The sequence below is a fragment of the Prionailurus viverrinus genome, chromosome D1 (genome assembly GCF_022837055.1).
Source record: "Prionailurus viverrinus isolate Anna chromosome D1, UM_Priviv_1.0, whole genome shotgun sequence".
NCBI lineage: Eukaryota > Metazoa > Chordata > Mammalia > Carnivora > Felidae > Prionailurus > Prionailurus viverrinus.
This window is the reverse complement of record NC_062570.1, coordinates 48321708-48346427: the sequence shown is the minus strand read 5'-3', so window position 1 is coordinate 48346427 and position 24720 is coordinate 48321708. Positions and strand designations below refer to the sequence as shown.

Here is a 24720-nt window from a genome sequence, read left to right as displayed (position 1 = left end):
CTTGCTCATCTCTTAATATATCCTCCATACTGCCACCAGATCAGTTTTCCTAAATTCCAGATCTAATGTCAAACTTATCCCATCTCCCTCTGTCTCCATCTGTCTGTCTCTTCCTCCTCCTCCTCTCCCTCCCTCCTTAAAACCTTCAGTGACACTAGTGTTCCCTCCCTCATCAAATAAAATTCAAACTTCTTACATGGCAAACCAAGCCTTTCACCATATGGCCCCATACAACCTTTCCAAAGTCACTTCTTCCCACTCCTCCGTGTGCACTCTATGCTTAAGCCATGATGAACCTCCTGCTGTTCCATGAAAAGCCACGCTCTTTGAAGAATGTGTGCTTTGCTCAAGCTGTTTTCTTTGCTCAGAATGACCTCCCTCACCCTGTCTGCTTGGCAAACTCCTCATCTTGTTAGAATCTTCCCAAGCAACATCTCCTCTCTGAGGCCTTCTCTGGCCCCACACCTTCCTCTCCACTTCTCCCTTTATGCCTCCAAATAGAATTGAGTCTATAGTACTTAACTTCTATTGCACAAGTTGGATGAAGATATTGGAATTGCCGTGCTACAGGGTAGTATACTTCACAGCTCCCTCCCTCCCTACCCTGAGTTCTTCAGAGAAGTTGGGGTGGATACTGGGTAGACTAAGTCTATTTTATTTTTATATCTTTAAATGAGAATTCCAATTGCTATTTCTGAGAGGGAATAAATGAATTGATTTTTGGAACACCTACTGTCTACCGCACTGCTATGCTAGCAATTCATCACTTTTATCCCTATTTTACAAATGGAAACATTGAGTCCCAAAGAAGTTAAATAACTTTGCCAGCTAGTAGAGGGCAAAGTTGACTCAACTGCAAGTCCTCTAGACTCTAAAGCTGATTCTTCTTCCACCAAAAAGTTTTTCCATATAAACTAAAGATTGAGGGACTATACATAGACATACCTTCTTTGACATGTTTTTCACATTTCCCTTATATGTGGTTTCTATTATATAAAATAAAGACCAATGTTATGAATGAGCTAAATTAATGAAGCTAAATATTGGATATATGAAGCCAAATGTTTCTGGGCCTTCATTTCTTCATCTATAAAAAGGCTTTTATATATTACCCATTATCATCAGCAATTATTTTTATTATTAGATATTAATGTTTTAGCTTCCAGCCATAATAATCTATGATTTGAAACTGAATTCTTTGTGTTCTATTACGCTGTTTCAATAGATCTAGCTCGATTCTGGGCACGAGTGCCTAAGTGTTTGCTATTGCAATTTTGGCAATTCTCATTAAAAAATGTTTTAACTGAATAAGGGTATAAAGCTGATGACAAGGTCTCTCTCTTCAAGTAATCCTGTTTAGATTTGCCAATAAAATCTAAAAAGGGATATTGTTGAAAACTGACTTTTTATCTTTACAACCAGGTTACATACATTCTATGTGCCCAATTTTATCCTTGGTCGGTGCAGTTACCATTGCAACAGTTGTTATCACTGTCAAAGTTGTTTTACTTCAGGCCCTCAAATTAATAAATGCTAAGGAAGAGTTTAATTAGCTAAAACCTAAATTGTCATTATTAATTTACTAGTTACATTACAATACCTTGTAAAACATTTATGCTGCAGTAAATGGAGTACCTACTTTCCAGTGATCACGTGGCATAGCTAATTTACTACATAACTAAATATTTAATTACTAATCTTAAAGCTAAAGGTACGCAGCCAAAATTAAATTGCATTACTTGAGCAAAATGCTTAACATCATTACTTGGGACATTATAAAGTCTTATCAAAAAATAATGGAAGTTCAAGCATTTGTAAGTATTTCTGAAACATTCTTAGAATAGCTTTAACAGGTAGATGGAACTATTGTAATTTAATCAGTGGATATTGTAGGAAGATCAAATGGGAAAAGTCTGAAAGAGTTTATACTAACACCATATTCAGATGGATATAGAGTTTCTGTTTGGGATGATAAAAATTCTGGAAATGGATACTGGTGATAGTTGCATAACATTGTAAATGTATTCAATACCACTCTTTATAAACCTAAAAGAAAAGTGATTAAAATGGTAAATTTTATATTCTATTTATCACAATTAGACTATATTCAGGTTCGATTATTTCTCCCTCATCCAGTATACAATATATTCCTTGAGTACTAAATAGGCCACCTTCATCATAACACCCCAGCTTTCTAGCATATTGTTAGGCACCTATCAAATGAATAAACTATGGACTGTCAAGATTTCTTCTGCCAATCATTCGAAGTTAGTATCTATTTTCTGTAAAGGAACAGAGATAGTTCTATTTCATATAGACAAGGTATTTGCTCAACAAGTGATTAAACTATATAAATTATAAAGAGGTATGATATAGAAAAGAGGTAATATGCATTCTAGAACATAGAATGTTAATTAAAAATGTAAAAGTAAGCCATCTCCTGGTATTTGAATGTCCTCACATCCATTGAACAGTCCCTAATTGCTCAGAAACACATGGAAGTATCTGTATGACTGAGCAACAAATAGTGATGATGAATATTGATTCCTTTCCAAAAGCAGAGCTGGTGCTTTGGGAAGACAGAAGTTCATTATACTAATTAGAGGCCCTTGCCCTACCTCCTCAGAGGATGTTCTCTTGGGTAGATATCAAGGCAGACACTCTTGAGTAGATGCTTTTCAAATTAATGACTCAACAACCACATGGCAGTGATCCTAGCATCTCTGGCAAGAGCAACAGCCTAAATCAGGCTGCACCTCACAGCCACCTTCTCAAAGCACCTTCAGTAAAGCTCAGGGTTGTTGTATTGGGGCAGATGTTTGCATGTCCATTCATGCCAGCAGTGGAGAGAACAGGATTATGAAGCAGTTCAGAGCAGTCATACTATAAGTCAAAATCATCATCAGAGTATGAAAGAATTAGCCACTCATTGAGAGATTCCACACAACCACACTTGCCCCCAAATCTCCATTTAAATGACATGTCCCACTGTATTTATTTAAAAGCACTTAGATAATGCCTGTTCTATCACAAATATGTCCTCACTGAGTCCTCATAACAACTCTACAAGAGAAGTACTATTATTCTCATTTTATGGATTAAGACACTCAAGCCCAGAAAGTTTCAGTAATTTGCTCAAGGTCCCACAGTCAGCAGTGACGCTAGGATTTGAACCCAAGAACACTGGATTCAGACATAGTGTTCTGAAATATTTGACTATTTTGTCTTGATATATCTTAAGAGAAATATTAAAAATAAGAAAGTTTGCTTTAATTTAAGACATTTTTTTCCCCTACAGGGGCACTATGCATATCCACGTGTACTAAGAGCACAGTCAGACCATGTGGGCTTTATTCTAATCATGGAGAGTGGAGCTCAGTGAATGAGAGACATGCCAGGTGGTTTGCAATCAGGCATGATCCCACAGCTCTAGAATGATAAGATTCAGCAAAAAATCACAGAGGGTCTGGCAAGGCAGAAGAAATAAAAGTGTTATTTATACTGCTAAAGCACACCTAAGAGTTTGCAGTGTATATGTTTCTTTTCTTCCTAATCTATACCTGAACTTCCTCAGCATAGCGACCATGGCTTCCTCATTCCGTATCCTTTATAAATCCCAGAGCAGTAGCAGAAGTAGTAGAGGTAGAAGCAGCAGTAGCAGTAGTATGCAAATAAGTCTTTGTTCCACACCAAGGGGCAAATGAAGTATTTGTTAGATTCTTAATGGACTTAAGAGGCCATAGCTAACTCACTTAGTTTCTTGAATTTTATTTTCCTATGGCCAGCCTGCAGTCAACCTGGAAACATGGAAATAATATGATTTTGAAACTGCTCAAGAACACCAGACAGGTGAATTGAGAGAAATAGGAGACAAAAACATAAATTAATCTGCAAGGTATTTAAATCTGTTTTCTAAAAGGCATGCTGTAGTTCCTAACTGCCAACAAGCACTGTTTCACTATGCTACATTTCATCCTGTTTTTCTCAAAATACTGGAGAAATTACTGATACTAAAAGAAATTCTTATTTGTGTATCACATAAGCCATTTCCATAAAGCTCTTGCAAATTCTAGAGATATGCAAGGGGAAAAACTTTAATAAAATAATGGATCATATTTGAATTAAACATGATATTCAAAATGTTACACTTGGGGAGTTAACAGAATGTTATATGCTGAGAGAGCAAGAGGCAAAAACGTACTATAACATCCCATACCTTCCATAAATTAAATCTGAGAACATTAAAAATGGTGATAACAATGAAAAGGATTACTTACGGAATGAAAACGGAAAATAGAAACAGATTAGTGAAGATATTTGCCTCTGAAAATCTCAAAACTGAGCATCCTAGAGCAGAGGTAATGAAGATGGTTATTTCTAAGAAATAGATCCAAAGTGGCTCCATTCATTTCACAGCAGGAACATTCAAAGTAGCAATTAATGCAACCACTGGTGTGGAATTGTTTCTCAAATGCCATCCTGTTGAATAACTTTTTTTTTCTTTTTTTTTTTAATGGAAGGAGGGCTCAGAAGTCACAGTGAATTAGATCAATTATTTACTGAAAATATCATCATAGGTTATTAATACAACCATCCAATAACATGAATACAACCAATACTTTTGGTGAAATGGAAGGAAACTATCAGTTTCTATTTATTTCAGACTTAAAAGGGTAGTGCTTAAAATTCCTTGAGATTTGGTCATAGGAAATAAATGTGGGGGCATTCATCTCAGTGATGTGTGGAACCACTAAATCTCTGGCCAGAGAAAGGGGTGGACTGGTATTTGGAAGATCTGAATTCAAATACCAAAAGCTTGGCTGCCAACCACACTGGGCAAGAACCTTCCCAAACCTCGTGTTTCCTGGGGGCTCAGTTTGCTCACTTGAAAGACATAGGGAATAATGCAGTACTGTAGTTAGGAATGTGGGTTCAGATCTAGGTGGCATGGGTTCAAATCCTGCCTCCAAAAATAGTGCTAATTGTGCATCTCTGGGCACATTAGTTGACTTTTCTGTGCCTCAGGTATAAAAATGAAGATGTAATAGTACTTAGCACATAGGATTATTGTGAGGATTAGCGGTTAGAACATGTAAAACCAGAGAATAGTGACTGGCCCATGGTAAAGACTCTCAATAAGTGTTCATTAATGTTACTATTAACATTTACAAAAGGAAGGTTCTTTCTGGTTCTGAAATTCAATACACAGAGCTTGTCCTCTCCCTTTTTTCTAAGACCTGAAATAAAGCTACAGAGGTGATAGGATGCATTCCCCAGCTGGGAGATGAGCATCTTGAGTCATTCAGCACATACCACTTCACTTCAACTAAGAACTAATGTGTCCTGACTGACCTTCACCAAACATACAGAATCACTCTCAAAAACTGCACGGTGTGTTTTGAGAGAAGGGAAGTGAGAGAAGGGTGGGAGATGGGGCAGGGGTGAGGGAGACTTTTTATGGGAATGATCTGAAATTTACTTATTAAAAAGGAAATAAAAACCTATAATTCTCCCATAGTCTGTGTACTGACCATTTTCACTTGTTAAGTTGTTCTACTCAGTAATTTTTCTCCTCTAACCAGCAACAATGATATAATTACACATCTCCTTATTCTATAAAACTAGGATGGGAGGGCAAGTCTATTCTGAAGCCCAAGGGAGTAGTAGAGAAAGAGGTACCACTAATGAAGGAGTTACCAGAATCTGCTTTGCATCCCTTCTGGAACTATGCAAAGTATGAAAATGAATAGACTAAGGAAAGGAGAGAGGGAGGGAGAGAGGAAAGAAGGAAATATTAAGTGTTCTACAATGGACCAGATGTTTTATGTGCAGTTTTTAACTGCATCAAAAAACCATGCAAGGATGGTTATCACAATTTTAAATATATGAGAACTTTGGGGAGCCTGGGTGGCTCAGTTGTTTAATCATCTGACTTGGGCTCAGGTCATGATCTCACAGCCTGTGGGTTCAAGCCCCACATCAGGCTCTGTGCTGACAGCTCAGAGCCTGGAGCCTATTTAAGATTCTGTGCCTCCCTCTCTCTCTCTGCTCCTCCCTCCATTCTCACTCTCTCTCTCTCTCTCTCTCTCTCTCTCTCTCTCTCTCAAGAATAAGCATTAAAAAATATTTTACAAAAAAAAATATATGAGAACATTAATAATTAATACGATGCAGTTACATCCTCAAGGTCACCCAATCCATGAAATGTTAGGTCAAATTTGAAGTTAAGGCTGTAGGCTTCCACTGCCATACTGTTGTTCTTGGGTGTGCCAACAAAAGCATTCACAAAATGTATAAAGAAAAGGGGTCAATAAAGGTGACAAAGGATTTATCCAAGGTGTTTAAGAAAAAAAAATGAAATGAAAATAAGTCCTAGGCCAGGTTGATATTCAGAGAAGAAGAAAAAATATTTTTATTATTCTCTTTTACCTTCCAAACCACCAGCCCTCTCCAAATCCCCCACATGTAATACACTTTTTCCTCTCAGCAGATTAGTTTCTTTGTGAGAGGGAGACACAAAAATTTCTCATGTCAAATGGCACACTTGGATACTGGTATGAAATTGAACACCAATGACACTGATTTCTGTCTCAGACAATGTTCATTTCATCACACCTTGCTGCAAAGGCTGGCGAAAAATTGGATGCCCTCTTCATAGTACAAACTTTCTTCCAGAGTTAATGTTGAGGAACTGTGGAGTGGATGGTATAGAAAGCAAATAATTTCTGTTTGTGAATCAGAATGACCTAGAGTAACAAGTAGTTGTGAAAGGGAAGAACTATATTTGACGAACTTTGATTTTTTAAAATTGTATCCAATATGCTGGGTGAATAGTTAGCTTTCACTCCTCTTGCTCTGTTGATCAGACAACAGAATATGAAGACAAGAACAGTGATCCTTCAAAAGCAACTCATTCCTTCCTTTTACCTTTTTTAAAATTATTATTATTATTGTTATTATTATTATTTTATTATATTTTTAGAGAGAGTGTGAGAAGGGGAAGGGGCAGAGAAAGAAGAAAAGGGAGAGAATATCAGGCAGTCTCCACGCTCAGTGCAGAGTCCAGTGTGGAGCATGGTCTCATGAACCATGAAATCATGATCTGAGCCAAAATCGAGTTGGATGCTTAACCGACTAAGCCACCCTGGAGCCCCACCATTTACTTCTTCCCTCCTTCCTTTTAATAATTAACTAATTTTAATAACCTCTCCTATCTCACACGAGGAGATAATAATGACCCTGCAAAGGCTGTGTATTTATTAGAACTTACATGGTCTGAATGAAAAGAATACTTAATTGGTTATACATTTCTCCCTAGCAATGAAATCCTGACCCTAGGCACTAAACATTGAACATCACCATACATCGCCATCACGGCACCATGGTATATTAGTGTCTTCAAACTGCCATAACAAAATATCATAGACCAGGTATGTTATAACAGAAATTATTTCCCTACAGTTCTGGCGAATGAGAAATCCCAAGAACAACGTTCCTCCAGGGATTGGTTTCTGGTGAGAGCTCTCCTCTTGGCTTGCAGACTGCCACCTTCTCACTGTGTCCTCACATGGCAGGGGGTGGGGAAGTGGGGAGAGTGAGAGTGAATGAGGGAGGGGGAAACATAGAAAGGGAGAGAGAGTAAGAGAGGGTGGAAGGGAGGAAGGATAGAGAAAGAAAGGCAGAGATAGAAAGAGGAAGAGAGAAATCTTACAAATCCACCAATCCTATCAGATTAGGACTTTACTATTACCATCTCATGTAACCTTAGTTATCACCTAAAAGGCCTTTTCCACATCTCAACATACAATCACATTGGGGGGTAGGGCTTCAATATATGAATTTGGGGTGGGGAGACACAATTCAGTCCGCAGCAAGTGGGGTGGGGATTCCCTACATAACTAGAATTTTCAGATTTGAGAAGGTTCAAGAAACAAACATTTCATGCTCAAATATAAGCCTGTAATTTTCTGGCATGTGGGACAAAGCAGCTGGGAAATTTTACAGTTTGACATATCCTTGTTGGTAGTTGAAGAGAACACTGGTATTCTGCTGGTTAGTTTGTTTCACTTCAGTATTAGTGGCATGGAGAGTGGGAAAGAAAGAGTACTGCAGCCTCCTACCCTAGAGCTATAAACTCCCTCATATTTCCTTAACAAAGAAAAGCCCCTGAGGGTCTCTAATCTTGCTTCAAGTTTGAAGACGGGTAAGTTTTCTATATTCTTCTTACCAATACTAAAGACATTCCAGGTCTGTTGTGTATATTCATTTGACATAAATTTTCTTAATTTTTCTTAATGCTAGGCATTCTTCTAGATGTGTGTGGGGAGCACAAAGAGAAGTAAGATCAAATCCTTCCCTCTAAGGACTCAGCAGACTTACAGCAAATCTTGATTAGAAGCAGAGAATGTTAGAATTGAAAGGAATCTGATTGCAGACCAAGAACCCTGAGAGATTAAGAGACTTAACCGAGTAGCACAAGTGGTTAGCACAAGTGGTTGGGACAGGGCAGTTGACACAAGGCCTACTGACCCCTAATCCAGTCTTTATTCCCACACAGCTCAGAGTTCTCCATCCAATTCAATCATTCAACCAGGGTTTATTTAGGGTCTACTATGTGCTAGGTGTCCTGGTGAAATGAGACAGAATCTACAATGGTTTAATAATTTAATACATTTTTTTTGTAATTTATTTGGGGAAATAAAACTAACTCAGATGAAATTAGTGAATACTACAAGGCATTATTTAAAGTGGGATGTTTTCTCTATTAACCCCCCAAATATACATAAGTAAATGAGACATATACTTTATCTGATGATCAATTTTATCTCTACAAGAATCACCATGGTTGAGCTAATCTTGTCAGATGGGAGAGCTTCCACTTCCATCTTCACCATTCAATGTCACGCCATTGAATGGTACCAGGTAGAGAAATACCGTTCTAAAGGATACTGAAGACAAAACAAAACCAAACCAAAGCCATTTTGCAACTAAAGTTCTGTGAACTGTACTGAAGGTAGACTGCCTGGATATTTGGTTCCTAGAGGACCCCCAATGAGAAACTTCCAGCCACATAGCTATTCAAGAGTGATAAGGCACAGGTAGATGAAAAGACAGCACTGTGTTGGTCTGTCCCTTCTCTACATCATTGGCTCACCCACTCCAAGAAAAGTTTAAAGAGCACATGAATAGTTAGGGATACAAGCTCTGGATTCATCCAGATCTGGCTCTGAAAGCTGGTTCCACTATTTATGACTTTGGACAATTTCTGTAAAATCTTATACCTCAGTTTCTTTATCTATACAATGGGAGCTAAAATAAGATTACCACAGAAGGTTGTAGTGGGGATTAAATGAGATAATGAATGTAAAGTGCATGTCACTGTGCAAGGCATTACTATTATTAGTAACAATTTTACAGTGGTTTTGTGACCTGCTAACTTCTTCTCTAGCCTATCTCCCCCTCCTTCATTTTAGCCATTTTTCTTATCATATCCTTTCCCTTCTGTCTCCCTCCTTGTATTGCTAGCAGCTGTACTTTGTGCTCTTCCAGGGTGAGTAGCAGTGCTGGGACTTCAGAACAGGTGCTACCATCCATTTGGTTGCTTGATTCACCTGCCAGGTGACAAGGGAGAACTGCAAGGCAGCATTTTGTGTGGACAAACACCTGTCCTCTCTGTCACCACAGCCTGCAGACACTGGCGCTGAGTCATGCTGCTGCTCACGACCGATGAGCTCTCAAAGACTCAGAAGGCTCTAAGAAAGGGACCTGAGAGGACAATCTGTCCATCTCTCTCTGGGTCAGGCTACTCTTCAATCTGCCATGGGGCAAAAATAGACATAGGAAGATTCTATCATTCACTGGGGATTGGAGAGTCTTCAACATCAGGATGTTGCTTCTTATGCTAAAGCTAAATTTTTGATTTTACATTTAACTTTTATATTTATCTTTTATGGGGAAAAATAAACTTGATATCTGGCTCAATGTAAACATGCACCATATATATAGTATAACATACAGCATATGCACACATATATACACATATATACAGAGCATCGTTTACTAGTTAAGAGCCTGAGCTCTAGAGTCAGATATGGTGTCTAATCCCAGCCAGCTAATGATGACGTGTTTTTGCTCTAATAATGGTAACTATCTCACTAGATCCTCATATTAGCATAATTTTTACCTCATAAAAACAATTCAGTAAAAGTTAACTATCATTGTTTAGACATATAAATATATAGTGAGAGACCAGGAGGCTCGGTAAGCTTTGTCTTCTGCAATCTAAATGGCCCCAGTTTGATAGCTTTCAATCTATTTCTTCTAAAACCTTCATTTCCATTTTCCCTCTATTCATTTACCCTCCTAAATCCAAAACAGGACATATGATACAAGTTTAGTCTGATCAGCACAGAATAAAATATGTAACATATTTTAGGACTATCAAATTTCCCTTTGCAAAGTATTGTTATGATTTGCAAAGACATAAAAGTGATCTGGTAACAAGTGTAACCTTAAACACTTTATTTATATTAACCCATTTATCCTCAAAATAAGCCCATTCATTATTCATTCTTTCAGCGATGCCATACTTCATTGTATTGAAGTATTGATTTTAAAAATAAACTTTTCTTTTTATATTTTGAACATCTCTGAAATCAAGATGCATCTTGCAATTGATGATTCGTTATAGTTCCATTGAAAATATTTTTTCCCCTTAATAGTTCATGAAATAATGGAGCACCTTGCAGCTGATGACAAGCTAGTCAATGAAACAGAGTATGAGAGATAACCATATTCCAGGCATTCTTTTAGGCCTTGAAATAAGGTGAACAAGATTGAACAGTCCTTCATTTAGAGAATCAACATTCTAATGAGGAATACAAGGAAGTAAACATGATTACAGCCAATGTACAACCTTCTGTGGGAGCCAATGGAGGACCCATCCTGCGCTTATAGGGACCAGGGAAGGTTTCCTAATGATGGTGATGTCATTTAAGGTTGACAAGCAATTAGTGAGGGGTAGGGCTTGCTTGTGGTTTGCTAGTCAACCAGATTGGATAAGAAAAACCCTGGAAGCTAGAAAAAGCATGGGATTTGAAAGTAGCACAGAATGCTGGATTTAGAGTGTCATGGAAGAGGGGCGCCTGGGTGGCTCAGTCGGAGAAGCATCCGACTTCAGCTCAGGTCATGACCTCACGGTCCGTGAGTTCAAGCCCCGCGTCGGGCTCAGTGCTGACATCTCAGAGCCTGGAGCCTGCTTCTGATTCTGTGTTTCCCTCTCTCTGACTCTCCCCCATTCACATTCTCACTCTCTCTCTCAAAAATAAATAAACATTAAAAAAAAATTTAGAGTCTCATGGAAGAGGGGCGAGGTATAGTGGAGGAGGTGGAAGCAGAGACCATATCATGATTGGCCTTGTAGACCATGTTAAGGGGTTTGGATTGTATCCTGAGGACACTGGGGCTCTACTAAAGCATAGGTATTATTTCCATTTCACAAAGAGAAAACTGAGGCACAAAGGAGCCACAATGAGTGGCTTTAGGCTGGATAGCAAAGAACAGGACTAATTTAATTTCCTTTCTCATGTCCTCACCTTAAGCTCAATGCCTTTAATGTATACTAGGGTCACCCAGGACATTACTGTCTCTCATTGGCCATACTGCCAGCAAATCCATTACTAGATTATCCTTCATTTTAGTTTATGTTGATTTAATGTGTTTGGTTTAGATGGAAAGGAGGGTAGAATCAGTGTGCTAATTCTTAAAGAATTCCTTAAGAATTCTTTATGGCCTAATGTCAGGCTATTTGGTCTCAGTTACCTCTCTTGTAAGTTATATATCACTGAAAAGCTCATCCACAGTTGTGTCTATCAGATGATGGATAGTTGCCAGTCTTTCCTAAATGCATCATGCATCTACTTTTCAGGGTATACGCTTAAAATAAAAATAAATATAAAAATTAAGACAAAAACAAATGAAAGAAGCAATGCTGATGGGGCAGTGAAGGTTCACAATTTCAAGTGTTTTATAATCTTGCATATTATTATGTCACCAGAAATTGCATTTCAATTTATCTTAAGTTTCTTCAGCTGCCCTTTCAGAGTAATACAATCTAGAGATGGACTAAATTAAGCAATTTAAGTTGAAATGTGACAAAAAGGCAAAAAAGTAAGACACTAATGTCTGAATTAATTACAGAGGGTCAAAAAAATAAAGAAAGAATAATTACTCAAATGGAGGTATTCTTTTTCAGCCCAGTAGTCTTGATTTCATATCATCACATTTAAGGTAGTTTTGTTCACAGAATTTATTGGTATGCACAAACTGTCTTTTTAATGAAAGAATAACAAAGAGCCTTTTGCTTTTCTTTTTTGGAAAATGACAATGTGAATCACCTAATATCTTTGACTCACTCTAAAAAGAAAGTGCATCTACAATTGCCAAGAATTTTGGTTCTCTTTGATGAAAGACATTTTTGGTTTCAATAGGATTAGCAATGAGTATAAATGCCAATGTTTAGGTGATGATGATATGACAATTACTAGCTATTTGGAAGGAATAATAGGTGCCAAGATGATAGCTTGCTATACTTACCCAACTAAAGAGGACAAAGAGTGTAAAGTCTTTAAAACAGGATAGACAATCGTCTATTCAAGGCAGCTTAGGTATAGTCTTATCAGAAATAAGAGGGCTGAGTTACAGGATCGGTAACTTTGCTTCTGTAAACCTCATGACTATCAAATTCTAATATCAAAACAGAGGGAGACAGGATAAGAAGGAATGATTAACTTTATTCAGACAAGATAGGTAAATGATAGATGGATGGAAAAGAACACTATAGACACAAGGAGTCATTTTTGGAATAGCTTGGGTGAACTTGGGCTCAAATTCAAGTACTGATGCTTACTACTAACTTTGTGACCTTGGGATAGCTACTTTTTTCTTTGGGACTCAAGAAAAACAATTTCCACCTTACAGGGTTGCTGTGAAGATTAAATGAAACTCTATGCATAAAGTACCTGATGTATAATGTGTATAGATAGAGACTCTCATTAATACTATTGTTATGCTTATTATTATGTTCCATGTTGCTATTTAATTCTATTGGCATTGAATGAGGTTAAACAGTAGACCAGGCAACCATGAATAAGGCATACTGCATGTTTAGGGATGGCATTTAGGCCTGCACATTCCCAATTAGCTTTTCAATTAACCCCAGCCTTGAGGAATACACTTACCAGATCATACCTGAATGCTAAAATAGGACTGATGGGCTATGATGGGTGCAGGTTGTTTTATTAGAGTAGGAGGAAATAAACTATGCTACCTATTGCAAAAAGAAGCCAAAATTTACAGAGGGTACTAAGATAAAATCACAAGCACTATCTGTGATATAGATTTATATCCCTAAATGCTACAACATGCTATGAATCTATCAATAATTCTTTCACATTTAAATATAACAGTCATTGTCTAAATAAAACTTAATAATTATCTAATTTTATTCATCTTCCTCCATTTTATAATAAAGCATGACAACATATAGTCAGCAGCACTTTATACACCCTCTGTGTTTGCAATTATGTGATCTCTGATGCTATAGTAATACTTTATGTGAATTTATTCGGCTTGCAGTGTCATTTGTTAACTGCCTTCCTAGTTAAACTATATTACTGAACTCATTAGACAAAATATTAATCCACAATAGTTGGTTTAAATAAGGCATGTAATAAAATTAAGTACACAGAATAAATAAACTATTTCCATTCACCATGCATCAACTGAGGGCCTTCATTGTTCAAGGCAGTATACCTTTTAATTTACTCCAGGAACTCTGTGAATACAAATTCCATGAAAAAAAAAAAAAAGATGCTATTTTCATGTTAGTTTTCATCACCTAGTGTTCAAAATTAACTCCTCCTAGTTCCCCTGGATAGCACAAGGGCATTCAAGTTAATCATTTTCCTTTGGTCTGTATCACTCAGAGAACAAAACTTCAGTTCTCCAATGTTAATTTCTTTCCTCCCTGAGTAAGAAAAACAAATAGTTTAAAACCCTTAACCCCATATTTGATTTCTTCTTACCTATTCTAAGCATCAGCCACCATAGAAATGAAAGGGAGATAGGTACCAAAGGCCCTTTACCAGCTTCTCCCCACTCTCAGGAAGCAGAAGCCCATGTTATGTTGTTGAATTACCATCCCTTTAGGTTCTATACAAAGTATTTTCAGACTGCTGTTCTCCACATTTAGGCCCATGCCTGAATTAAGTGCCACCGTGAGATTCAACTTTCCTATGCATACTAATTTGGTGTAAGGCATTATCTCCCTGTGGCTTTCAGAGCCATTTGTGGTCCTGACAGTTCTCTCATCCATACAACCTATAATTTTCCTAAGAAGAAGGCACTTTTTGAAAACATTTGCTCCAATAAAAGACCTACTTACAAGTCTCTTTCCTTAAAAATTACTTGAGAAGCAAAAAACAAAACCCAACTGTTCAATATATAAGCTGCTGGTACATGACAATTTTTACAATAGTATTACCTAGGATATACAGAATAGGAAAGGGATCAATTCTACCCTAACGTTGCCCTCCTCCCCCACCACAAGTGCCATTAAATAACAAGTCTGTCATCATTCTACAATCGTCAGATCTGGACATTCTAAAAAGCTACAACCCAAAAAGTCAGAACTCCAATGATGTTTTCTCTTTTCACACTACAATCACAGGTCGGTTTATCCCTGGATTCTTGTTTATGTTATCAACATTCCCACTCAGAAGGAACAAACAGCAAGTCAAAGTGAAGGAACATTTGCAGTTAAGAGGAAGGACTATGCCACTGGTCAGGAAAACCATCTCTGGGTCAATCTCACGAGGAGATTTAAGGCAGAAAGGAAACTGGACCAAAGATCCTCAGAGAAATAAGGAAAAATCTCAGTTTCACAAAATTTTGTTACCTAAGGAAGTTTCCCCAGCACCTATCAAATTGGACCCCAAATGTCCTTAATATGACAGTTTGGTCAGTGCCTCCAAAAGCAGAGGACAGATTAGAAATAAAAGCTTGTAATGCATCTTAAGACTTCCAGGCCATTTTATTTTCTTAGAGAAAGATAACTAATGAGGGAAATCTACACAGATATTCTCTAGGAGCAAACAACTAGTCATGCTGAATAAAAGAAATACAAAGCCATTCTCTAAATGGCCATGACCATTCAATTACAAATATAATTCTTACTTCTTGTAAACACTTGAAATGATGGCTTGGTTGATCTGAAAAGATACCAAGCACCCCTGTGAAGTCTGGTCAGTGTTACTGAAAGTCCCAAATATGTGCTCCGAGGACACAAGTACTGGAGGAAGACTCAGGGATTTATAATGCCCCCTTCAGAACCAAACACGGTAGGAATTAAAATAATGCAGTATAGCAACAAGTTTACTAGAGAGCTCCTGGAAGAAGCAAATATTTCAGCTGCTCAATTGATTTCACCCTAAAAAGGAATATTAAGTCTCTGTCCAGACACTCTATCAATTGAGGATTTCACCAAATACTCTGAATAGCGGATGATCCTGCTTAACCCCCAATGCTCCATCCCTAAGTAGCAAGGCTCCAAGAGTTACCCCTTGTGTAAGTGGCATGGACTACATTCACAGTGAGAAGCAGGTTCTCATCCCAAGCTAATAAAGACTGCGTCTGTACTCAGACTAGCAGTCCAGAGCAGACAGTTGGCAAATCGGAAAGGTAATCTTCATCCCCACTCATTCCATACCTTTTCTGATTTTGCCTTCCTGGCATTGTGCACGAACCTGCGACCCAGCTTCTTGGCATACCAGATAGAGGCAAACATAGCGATGCCAATGGAAGGAATTCACAATGAAGCTGCTGCACAATCAACTTCCCACCTCGGCTCAGAGACAAACGGAATCCGGCTGGAGCTGTCACTTGCAGGCTGTTGCTTTCTCAGTTCCTCTCATGCTGGTTAGCCGAGGGAGAGGGTGGGAGGAAGGAGGGGGTTGGGGGAAGGCAGTCCTGTTTGGCCGGTCTGCAGGTATATTTACATCCTGCCAGCAGGAGGTCCGGGTGAGGCGGGTGCTGCCTTCAGGAGCCAGCTCTTACACATCCAGTCGCTAAGTATCTGTCTGCAGTCCTTGGGCACCGTCACCAAACTCCATGTGTGTCAGGAGGAAAGGAAGCCGCAGTCAACTCCTCCGGGAGGCGGCTCACCTCCCGATCTAGGCTCCGGCATTTGCACTCCTCGCTTGGCTTCCCTCTGTCTTGACAGTACGTGCTGGCGGCAGTGGCCGCGGAAAGACAGATCCACATACAGCCTCGCAGGTAAATCAGCCAATACAGGAGCTGCCAGGCATTGGGGGAGAGGCAAGGCCACCACGGAGCTGGCCCTGAGGGCACAAACAGGTGTCCCTGGAGCCTGAATCCTGCTCTGAACCTCCAAGAATTTCCAGCTGTTAGGATGGCTGGAAACAGAAGTGTCCCTCCTTTGTCTCCCCTCCTCAACTTCTTTTGGTCCAAGGAAAGTCTTATCTCTGATTATCAGCCATTGTTATCTACAGCTTGCAAGAGCAACACTTTATTTCTTTGGAGACTGGACTAGGACAAAGGGCAAAGTGAGGAAGAAACAGTGCACTCCTAAATGCTAGGGTAGATGTCCTTAGTCTTCAAATTCCTGGGTTCTACTCTAAAGCAACCAGGGCCTCTTTTATAAGCACACATTTTCTCAAATTTCAATGACTGGGAGATGGGAGAGGGGCTTAAATCTACCTTTAAACTAAAGTGCAGCAATCTTCTCCTTTTTAACCCCAGGGTTTTCTTGCAGTAATATCCAGTGTTAGATGAAGAACTGTAATAATCGCTTTTGGGAACACAGATTTACAGCAAACTCTTAAACCATGCTCCTTTGAAGAATTTTCGCTTTTGATTCTACCACCAGGTGCTTTCAATTCCAAGTATCTTATTAGGGCTTAGACTATTATGTGAGGCTTTTTTAAAGATAAAGTCAATTTTAAGGGACAAGTCTTTCCTCCAATGAGAGATAATGGTTAAGCTTTCCCCATCCTACTAGATGGCAAAAAAATAGACTGCTCATGTTGGCAGGGAAAATTTTCCTTCCAATGACAGATGAGACTCAATCCAGTAAATGTTTTCCAGCTGATCTGACAGAACTGCCCTAAGAGCACCTATGGTCCAAAGAGTGTCAACACACAGATTTTGGAAAAGAATTCCCTTCTCTCACTCTAAGTCACTTGAGGTTTACTTTCTTTTTTTTTTTTTTTTTTTTTTTTAAATTTTTTTTTTTTTTTTTCGACATTTATTTATTTTTGGGACAGAGAGAGACAGAGCATGAACGGGGGAGGGGCAGAGAGAGAGGGAGACACAGAATCGGAAACAGGCTCCAGGCTCTGAGCCATCATCAGCCCAGAGCCCGACGCGGGGCTCGAACTCCCGGACCGCGAGATCATGACCTGGCTGAAGTCGGACGCTTAACCGACTGCGCCACCCAGGCGCCCCACACTTGAGGTTTACTTTCAAAGAGAGTTGGGTCTTCAGTCAACCAAAAGCTCTTTTATAAGATGTGCTGAATTCCTTCCTTATCTGTGGGGTATACATTCCAAGATCCCCAGTGGATCCCTGAAACCATGAATGGTACCAAACCAAACCATGGATGGTACCTATATATACTATATATATTTTTCCTATACATACATATCTATGATAATGATAATGTTTAACTTATATTAGTCACAAGAAGAGATTAACAGTAACTAATAATAAAAAAAGAACAGTTCTAACAATATGTTGTAAGGAAAGTTATGTGAGTATGGTCTCTCAAAAGTAACTGATTATATTGTACTCATCCTTCTTCTTATGATAATGTGAGATGATACAATGCCTACATGATTAGATTAAGTGAGGTATGTGATGTCAGGCATTGTGATATAGCCTTAGGCTACAGCTGACCTTCCCCAGATAAGTCTTTGTTGTTTGGTTGGTTTTTTGTTTTTGTTTTTGTTTTTAATATAATTTACTGCCAAGTTAGCTAACATACAGTGTATACAGTGTGCTCTTGGTTTTGAAGGTAGATTCTCACGATTCATTGCTTACATACAACACTCAGTGCTCATCCCAACAAGTGCCCTCCTCAATGCCCATCACCCACTTTTCTCTTTCCCCCATCCCTCCCATCAACCCTCAGTTTGTTCTCTGTATTTAAGTCTTTTATGGGTTTGCCTCCCTCTCCGTTTGAAACTATTTTTTCCCCTTCCCTTCCCCCATGGTCTTCTGTTAAGTTTCTCAAGTTCCACATATGAGTGAAAACATGAGATCTGTCTTTCTCTGATTATTTCACTTAGCATAATACCCTCCATTTCCAACCACATTGTTGCAAATGGTGGGATTTCATTCTTTCTCTTTGCCAAGTAGTATTCCATTGTATATATAAACCATCTCTTCTTTATCCATTCATCAGTTGATGGACATTTGAGCTCTTTCCATGATTTGGCCATTGTTGACAGCACTGCTATAAACATTGAGGTATAAGTGTCCTTATGAATCAGCACTCCTATATCCTTTGGATAAATTCCTAGTAGTATTGTTGCTGGGTCATAGGGTAGTTCTATTTTTTTATTTTTTGAGGAACCTCCACAACTGTTTTCCAGAGGGGCTGCACCAGTTTGCATTCCCACCAACAGTGCAGGTCTTAAAGAGGATTATCTGCTTCCTTACAGTGGTTGACTGCAGGTAGCTGATACCTCAGAAGTAAACCCATAGATAAGGTGGGATTCCTATAGTAGATATCCTTGTAGGAACTGAAGGCAGAACAAGACAGTGTAGGATAGGACAGTGGTAGTCAAGACCCATGTTTATGTTACTTGCTAAGGTAACAAATGGTGCCTTAAGTGGTGGTTAGCACAATGAAATCAATGTGTGTTTGTTGAATGAATAAACAACCTGAGTGCTAACACTGGCTTTGTTTCTAAGCTCCTTGTTCTCTTTGATCTGCCTCATCTGTACAGCAAGACAATAATGCAGATGATTTTTAAGGCCCCTCTCTGCCCTCTAAGTCTATGATTCTGATTATGAGTCTTCATGTGAGTACTGAACAGAAATGTGTGATATTCACCAGGGGCTAAGGCTCTGGCACAATGACTCAGTGATCTGAAAAGCTAACAGCAGAACCCTTGGGGCAACCCAGATCCTTCTACCTTCTTCAATGTGCATACCTGCCACCCACAGTTTGGTTTTGCCATCAGCTGTTTCTTTTGCCCCAAGTTCTGACTTCCTATGAATGTGACTTTTTTTGAATTTCCTTTTGTCACTCTTCAACAGCCCCTGTGCAAAATTTTCCACATCGCACCCTGTAGTCTTTGGGGGAAAAGTGCCATAAAAATCCAGCAATAAGTAAATGATAACTCCTGCTTAGTTTTCAAAGAGCTACTCAGCAGGATCACAGCTTACCCTAATATGATGCTAAAGGTATTCATTACTCCTGCATACAAGGTTGTCCAAACCATGTTTTAGTTGAAAGACTATTCAGTGAACAGAATAAAGTAGAAAGAAAGGGGAAAGGTGGGGGGCAACCCTCCCAAAATTAATGAGTAGAAATTTCTGTTTGTAATATTTTAAGATGGAATTAGTCCATAAAGAGGTGAGAAAAAAAAATGTTGAGCTTTCAAACCACTGATATCATAGAGGGAATCAAAGAATGTTAATTTACTCTGATGGGACTGCCAGATCAGAAAATAATGTTTGCACTTTCTTCATAAGATAAGATTTCCTAAGTCACTAAAACTGGAGCTTGGAGAGATCTTTGATGTTTGATCATTTTGTTGGTTGGTTTTGCTTTTATATTCAACCTTTAATGACCTTCTTCACACACCTGACCCAGAGGCTTTATTAACTTTTACAGGATGGAGTTCTCAAGAAAATAAATTGGGCCTACCAGCTAAGATTTTACTTTGAAAATAACAATAACTACTGTTCCTTAAACAGACAATTGGTGGTAGAAAGGACAGTGTGGAGTAAGTCATTTGTAGTCAAGACCCATGCCCATATTAATGCTTAGCACAATGTAGGTGTCCAAACTATATTTATTCAAAGTGTCTATGGCGAAACAGGAAAAGCCTCAAACTGGAAAGACTAGAAGAGTTGATAGAAGCATAGCCACAGATTTTCAGTTGTAAAAGTTTTTTGAAGATGGGTGCCTTGTCAATGGGATGAAGTCATGGCCATAGTTGTACAACCATCTTCCCTGGGTTCTCTCTGAGTGGATGTGTCTGCTGTAAAACAAGGCGGCAGCTGCCTACAGTAACTTCTAATAGTCTCTAACCCTTGCTCTGCTGATTGAGATAAATAACTTTTGCAGCTCTGCTGTGTCAGGGAAACAAGTTTTCAGATGCTTTCCATCTGTATATCATCAGTACCTGGACAGACTTTTTCCTTTATAATTTCTTTTTTAATACCTCTCATATGACAGAAGCCTACCAGTGCAGCTGACTATGAGAGGCAATATTAATCCTTTTAAGCAGCTTTGGGTTCATGCCTCAACACACACACTGTGTGAGCCTCCCCTGAATTCTCAAGGTAAATGCAATGTTTAAATCAAGCAATTAAGTATTATACAACTACATTTTCTGCCTAGCACGTGAATGATTTCCTTTCAAAAAACACCTAAATATATCACAGATAATTATAATAACAGAGTAAACATTAAACCCTAGAAACTAGTATGTGGTAGCTTGAAAATCTATCTAGGTTAGGCGTTTAACATACACCAAAGAAAATGCATGTTTGAGACATAAACAAGTTAATGTACGAAACCAATAAACGTTCAGATATTTGAGTTGCTTGCATATGTGACATTCATATTTATAGTCCTTTGGTTAACATCTGATATTATCCTATTATTAAAAACCAGGTGTCAGATACATACCACATAGAATTTGTGACTGAAAGAGTATAAACAGAATATTTAACTTTAATTCACAGGAATACCAAGATGTTGGTATCAGTTACCTCTATAGAGAGTAGTGGGAAAGGAAGATAAAAACAGTTACATTTTGCTCTGTATGGTTGTGTAATATGTGAGTCTTCTACAATGAGAATATATCAGTATTGTTACTTGTATGACTAAAAAAGTAAGCAATACTTTTCCACAAAAATGTATTGATTTTTATTTCACATCAAACACTAGGGGCCCCAAAATGAGTAAGATATCCTCCTTTCAGGGAGTCCTATATGATTGGGAGAACAAATGTATAAAGAAATGTCAGTGTGGGATGGCTTTCTAACAGATGTGTGAAAAATAATGTGGGAAATCAGGAAGAATATAAGTTTTTTGGTTTCTTTATGATAAAAGCACAATAATAAATGTTAGCTGGAAAAAGCACAATAATTAGTACCAATGTATATAAAAAGGCAAAGGAATAGCTTAATCTCTCTGTATGTTTTATTTGTATGAATAGCAAAAATGGTCACTATAACTTTATATGTATATCAGAATGAATGTGTACAAACTGACCCAGTTGCACATGGATATATTTCTGCCTTGAAGAAACAATCAGTTACAGACAAGTGTGGAAAAAATATTGGAACTACTATAAATAATAAGCCCATTGAATCTCATTATAATGGGCTAAACCTATCTCTTTTTTTCTGATTCCAAAATCATCAAAACTAATTCTTTGGTGTTTGAATATCTCACATACCTTTTCTTTTAAATGTGTACTCATGATATTTAGTCATCTTGAGATGTAAGCGAGTAATATGACACTACCCGTGTGCCTACCACCTAGATTTAATGAATGTTATTAACATGTTGCCATATTTGATTCAGATTCATTTTAAAGAAGTAAACCCTTTATAACATAGTCAAAATCTCTCCACCCCACCTAACCTCAAATTCATCTCAAAGTAATGTGTACTAACTATTCTTGTACTTCTCTAAGTACATATAACTTTATCTACAGGAGGTAATTCAAAATATAATTGACAGATCATAGGATATGTCCATCTTGAACTTTCATTAAAAATTTCTCACCAACTTATATAATTAGTAGTTTAATACTATATTATATTAGTTATATTATATTATAGTGTTATATTATAGATGTGTTATATTATAGTGTTATATTATAGATGACATGGTATAATACGACCTCATAATTTTTCCCAAACATCATACATAATGTTATATTCTTGTAGTTTGCATGTGCCTTGTCTTGATTGCTAGTGAGACTTAGCATCTTATATGTTTATTGGAAATTTGAACTGTCTTCTGTTCATAGCCTTTGCCCATTTTTAAGTTAAGTTATATTTATCTTATTGATTTGTGGAATTATTTTATGTATTCTGGACACTGATTCCTTATTTATTATAGGTGCTGAAAATATTGCCTCCCAATCGCTGACTCCTTTAAACTTCATTTATGTTTTATTATACACATATGAATCCTCACTAAAAATTAAAATATACTAAAATTTATCAACATTTTCTTTTATGCTGTGTACATTCAAAGTTCATAAGTACATTATCTTATATTTTCTTCTAAACATTTTTTTCCTTTTCACAAGTAAATTTTCATTTATTTTAAGTTTATACTGCAAAATAGAAACCGATTTTTCCCCATATGTATGGCCAGTTGTCTATCTTCATTTAAAAATTTTTTGCTGGTATATAAGAATGTTATTCCTTTTCCTTACTGACTCCTAATGCTACTAAGTAATATATCTAGATCATAGGAACGTGCATATAATTGTTTCTGGGCTCTTTTTGGATTGTTCTATTTTTATTTACCTGGGTCAATATAACATTATATTAATATGTTTTAGAATAAATATTAATATCAGAGGGGCTATTCATCCTTTTAATTTGATATATTTTTCAAATTAATTTTTATAAAGTTGGACAATTGATCATTTCATTACTACACCCAATATTCCCTATTATTAATTTACAGCATTTTGGTTCTCTCTTATAGTAGTGCCATTTCCAACCAAATCAGTCATTATCAGCATCATTATTTTTTTACAATTAAAGGTTACTCAAAACAACTCTCACATGCTATCCATTTGTTTTTTCATCTTTATTTTTAGCATCTGAGACCTCCTAAACTCCCTTCTTACTAATGTGCATACTGTAATAGTTATTTTTGCAAAAAATCTGTGATAATTAAACATACCCAATCTTTTTATATTTTTCCTGAACAGCCTACATTCAGCTTAGAGTTTGAATGATAGTATAGGGAAACGGGAGATATCTAGATTGACAGTGATTTTCCCTCAGCACTTGGAAGACATTATTTCGTACTGTCTTCTGTCATCTATTTTTATGAAAGCAGTTTGCTGTCAATCAAATTGTTCAATTGTAAGAACTATATCTCTTTTTAATGGTTTTTTTGAAGATTTTGGTTTCTTAGTCTTTGTTGAACTGCAATTTCAATACAATGTTTTTTCCTAGAATTCTGCTTGGAACTCATTATGGTTCTTTAATCTGATAATTAAAAAAAATTCTTGGGGCACCTCAGTGGCTCAGTCAGTTAAGTGTCCAACTCTTGATTTCAGCTCAGGTCATCATTTCACGGTTCGTGGATTGAGCCCCACAGAGGGCTCTGCTCTGTCAGCACAGGATTCTCTCTCTCCCTCTCCCTCTGCCTCTCTTTCTTATGCACACATGCTCTCTAGATCTCTTTAGATAAATAAATAAACATTTAAAAAAATCCTAGTGTTTTTAAATATTCCCCCTCATTCTCTCTATTCTCTTCTTCAAAAATCTATAATATTTTTCCTGGACCATTTAATTTGACCCATCTTATTGCTTCATATATCTCTTACTATTCTTTTTTCTCCTTTCTTTGGGCTATTTTCAGGGTTATACCCTTAGCTCTAATTACTGTTTTTTTTTTAATTTTTTTAACGTTTATTTATTTTTGAGACAGAGAGAGACAGAGTATGAACGGGGGAGGGTCAGAGAAAGAGGGAGACACAGAATCTGAAACAGGCTCCAAGCTCTGAGCAGTCAGCACAGAGCCTGACGCGGGGCTTGAACTCACGGACCGCGAGATCATGACCTGAGCCGAAGTCGGACGCTTAACCGACTGAGCCACCCAGGCGCCCCATCTAATTACTGGTTTTATCTTAAGTTTTAATATATTATTTTCCTTATTATAGAGTGCTTATTGTTAATGGATTATACATATATATATACACATATATATAATTTCTAGAGATTTTATGCATTTTATTTTTAAATCTACCTGATCTTTTATAATGGTATTATGGTTTTTTTTAATTATGATATTTATTCCTTCCTTTGTAATGTTTTTAATTTAAAACACATTTGATTTGTAGTTGTTTTCTGTTACTCTTATAACCTAATTTTCTGGGAAGTCTAATCCTGCTGATTCCATTCATGGTGGATAGTTTCTATATATATCTGTACATTTTTATTCTAAAATCTTCTTTAGTAAAACTGTACTTCCTGTGGGAGTCCCAGGGGCTTTTAGTTTCCTGACTGTTGCTACAGAATAATTTGCATATCCTTCTGCTAGTTGCCCAGAGGTTTCACTAGCCCAGGAGCACCTTCATGTTTAACATTCAGTTTAGTGTTATTCTCCCCACACAAAAGGGTCAAGCTTACTTTTCTCTTTTCCTACTAATAATAAAAACCCACTTCTTTATTGCTTTCCTGAGCTAATGAAAAAAGTTGTCT

General features: G+C 37.5%; 1 protein-coding gene across 3 annotated transcripts in view; it reads right to left on the bottom strand.

Annotated features, from left to right (window-relative positions):
- DLG2 (discs large MAGUK scaffold protein 2) overlaps nt 1–24720 on the bottom strand; it is a 2044734-nt gene that overhangs the window by 891817 nt on the left and 1128197 nt on the right. Inside the window, exon 1 of one of the 3 annotated variants that reach the window (XM_047877323.1) lies at nt 15767–15844. The exons of the other annotated variants lie outside the window; for them this stretch is intronic. Coding sequence (XP_047733279.1) covers nt 15767–15844 — 78 coding nt within the window. Of the gene's footprint in view, nt 1–15766; nt 15845–24720 lie in introns of those variants that run through there. 3 annotated transcript variants of the gene reach the window in all.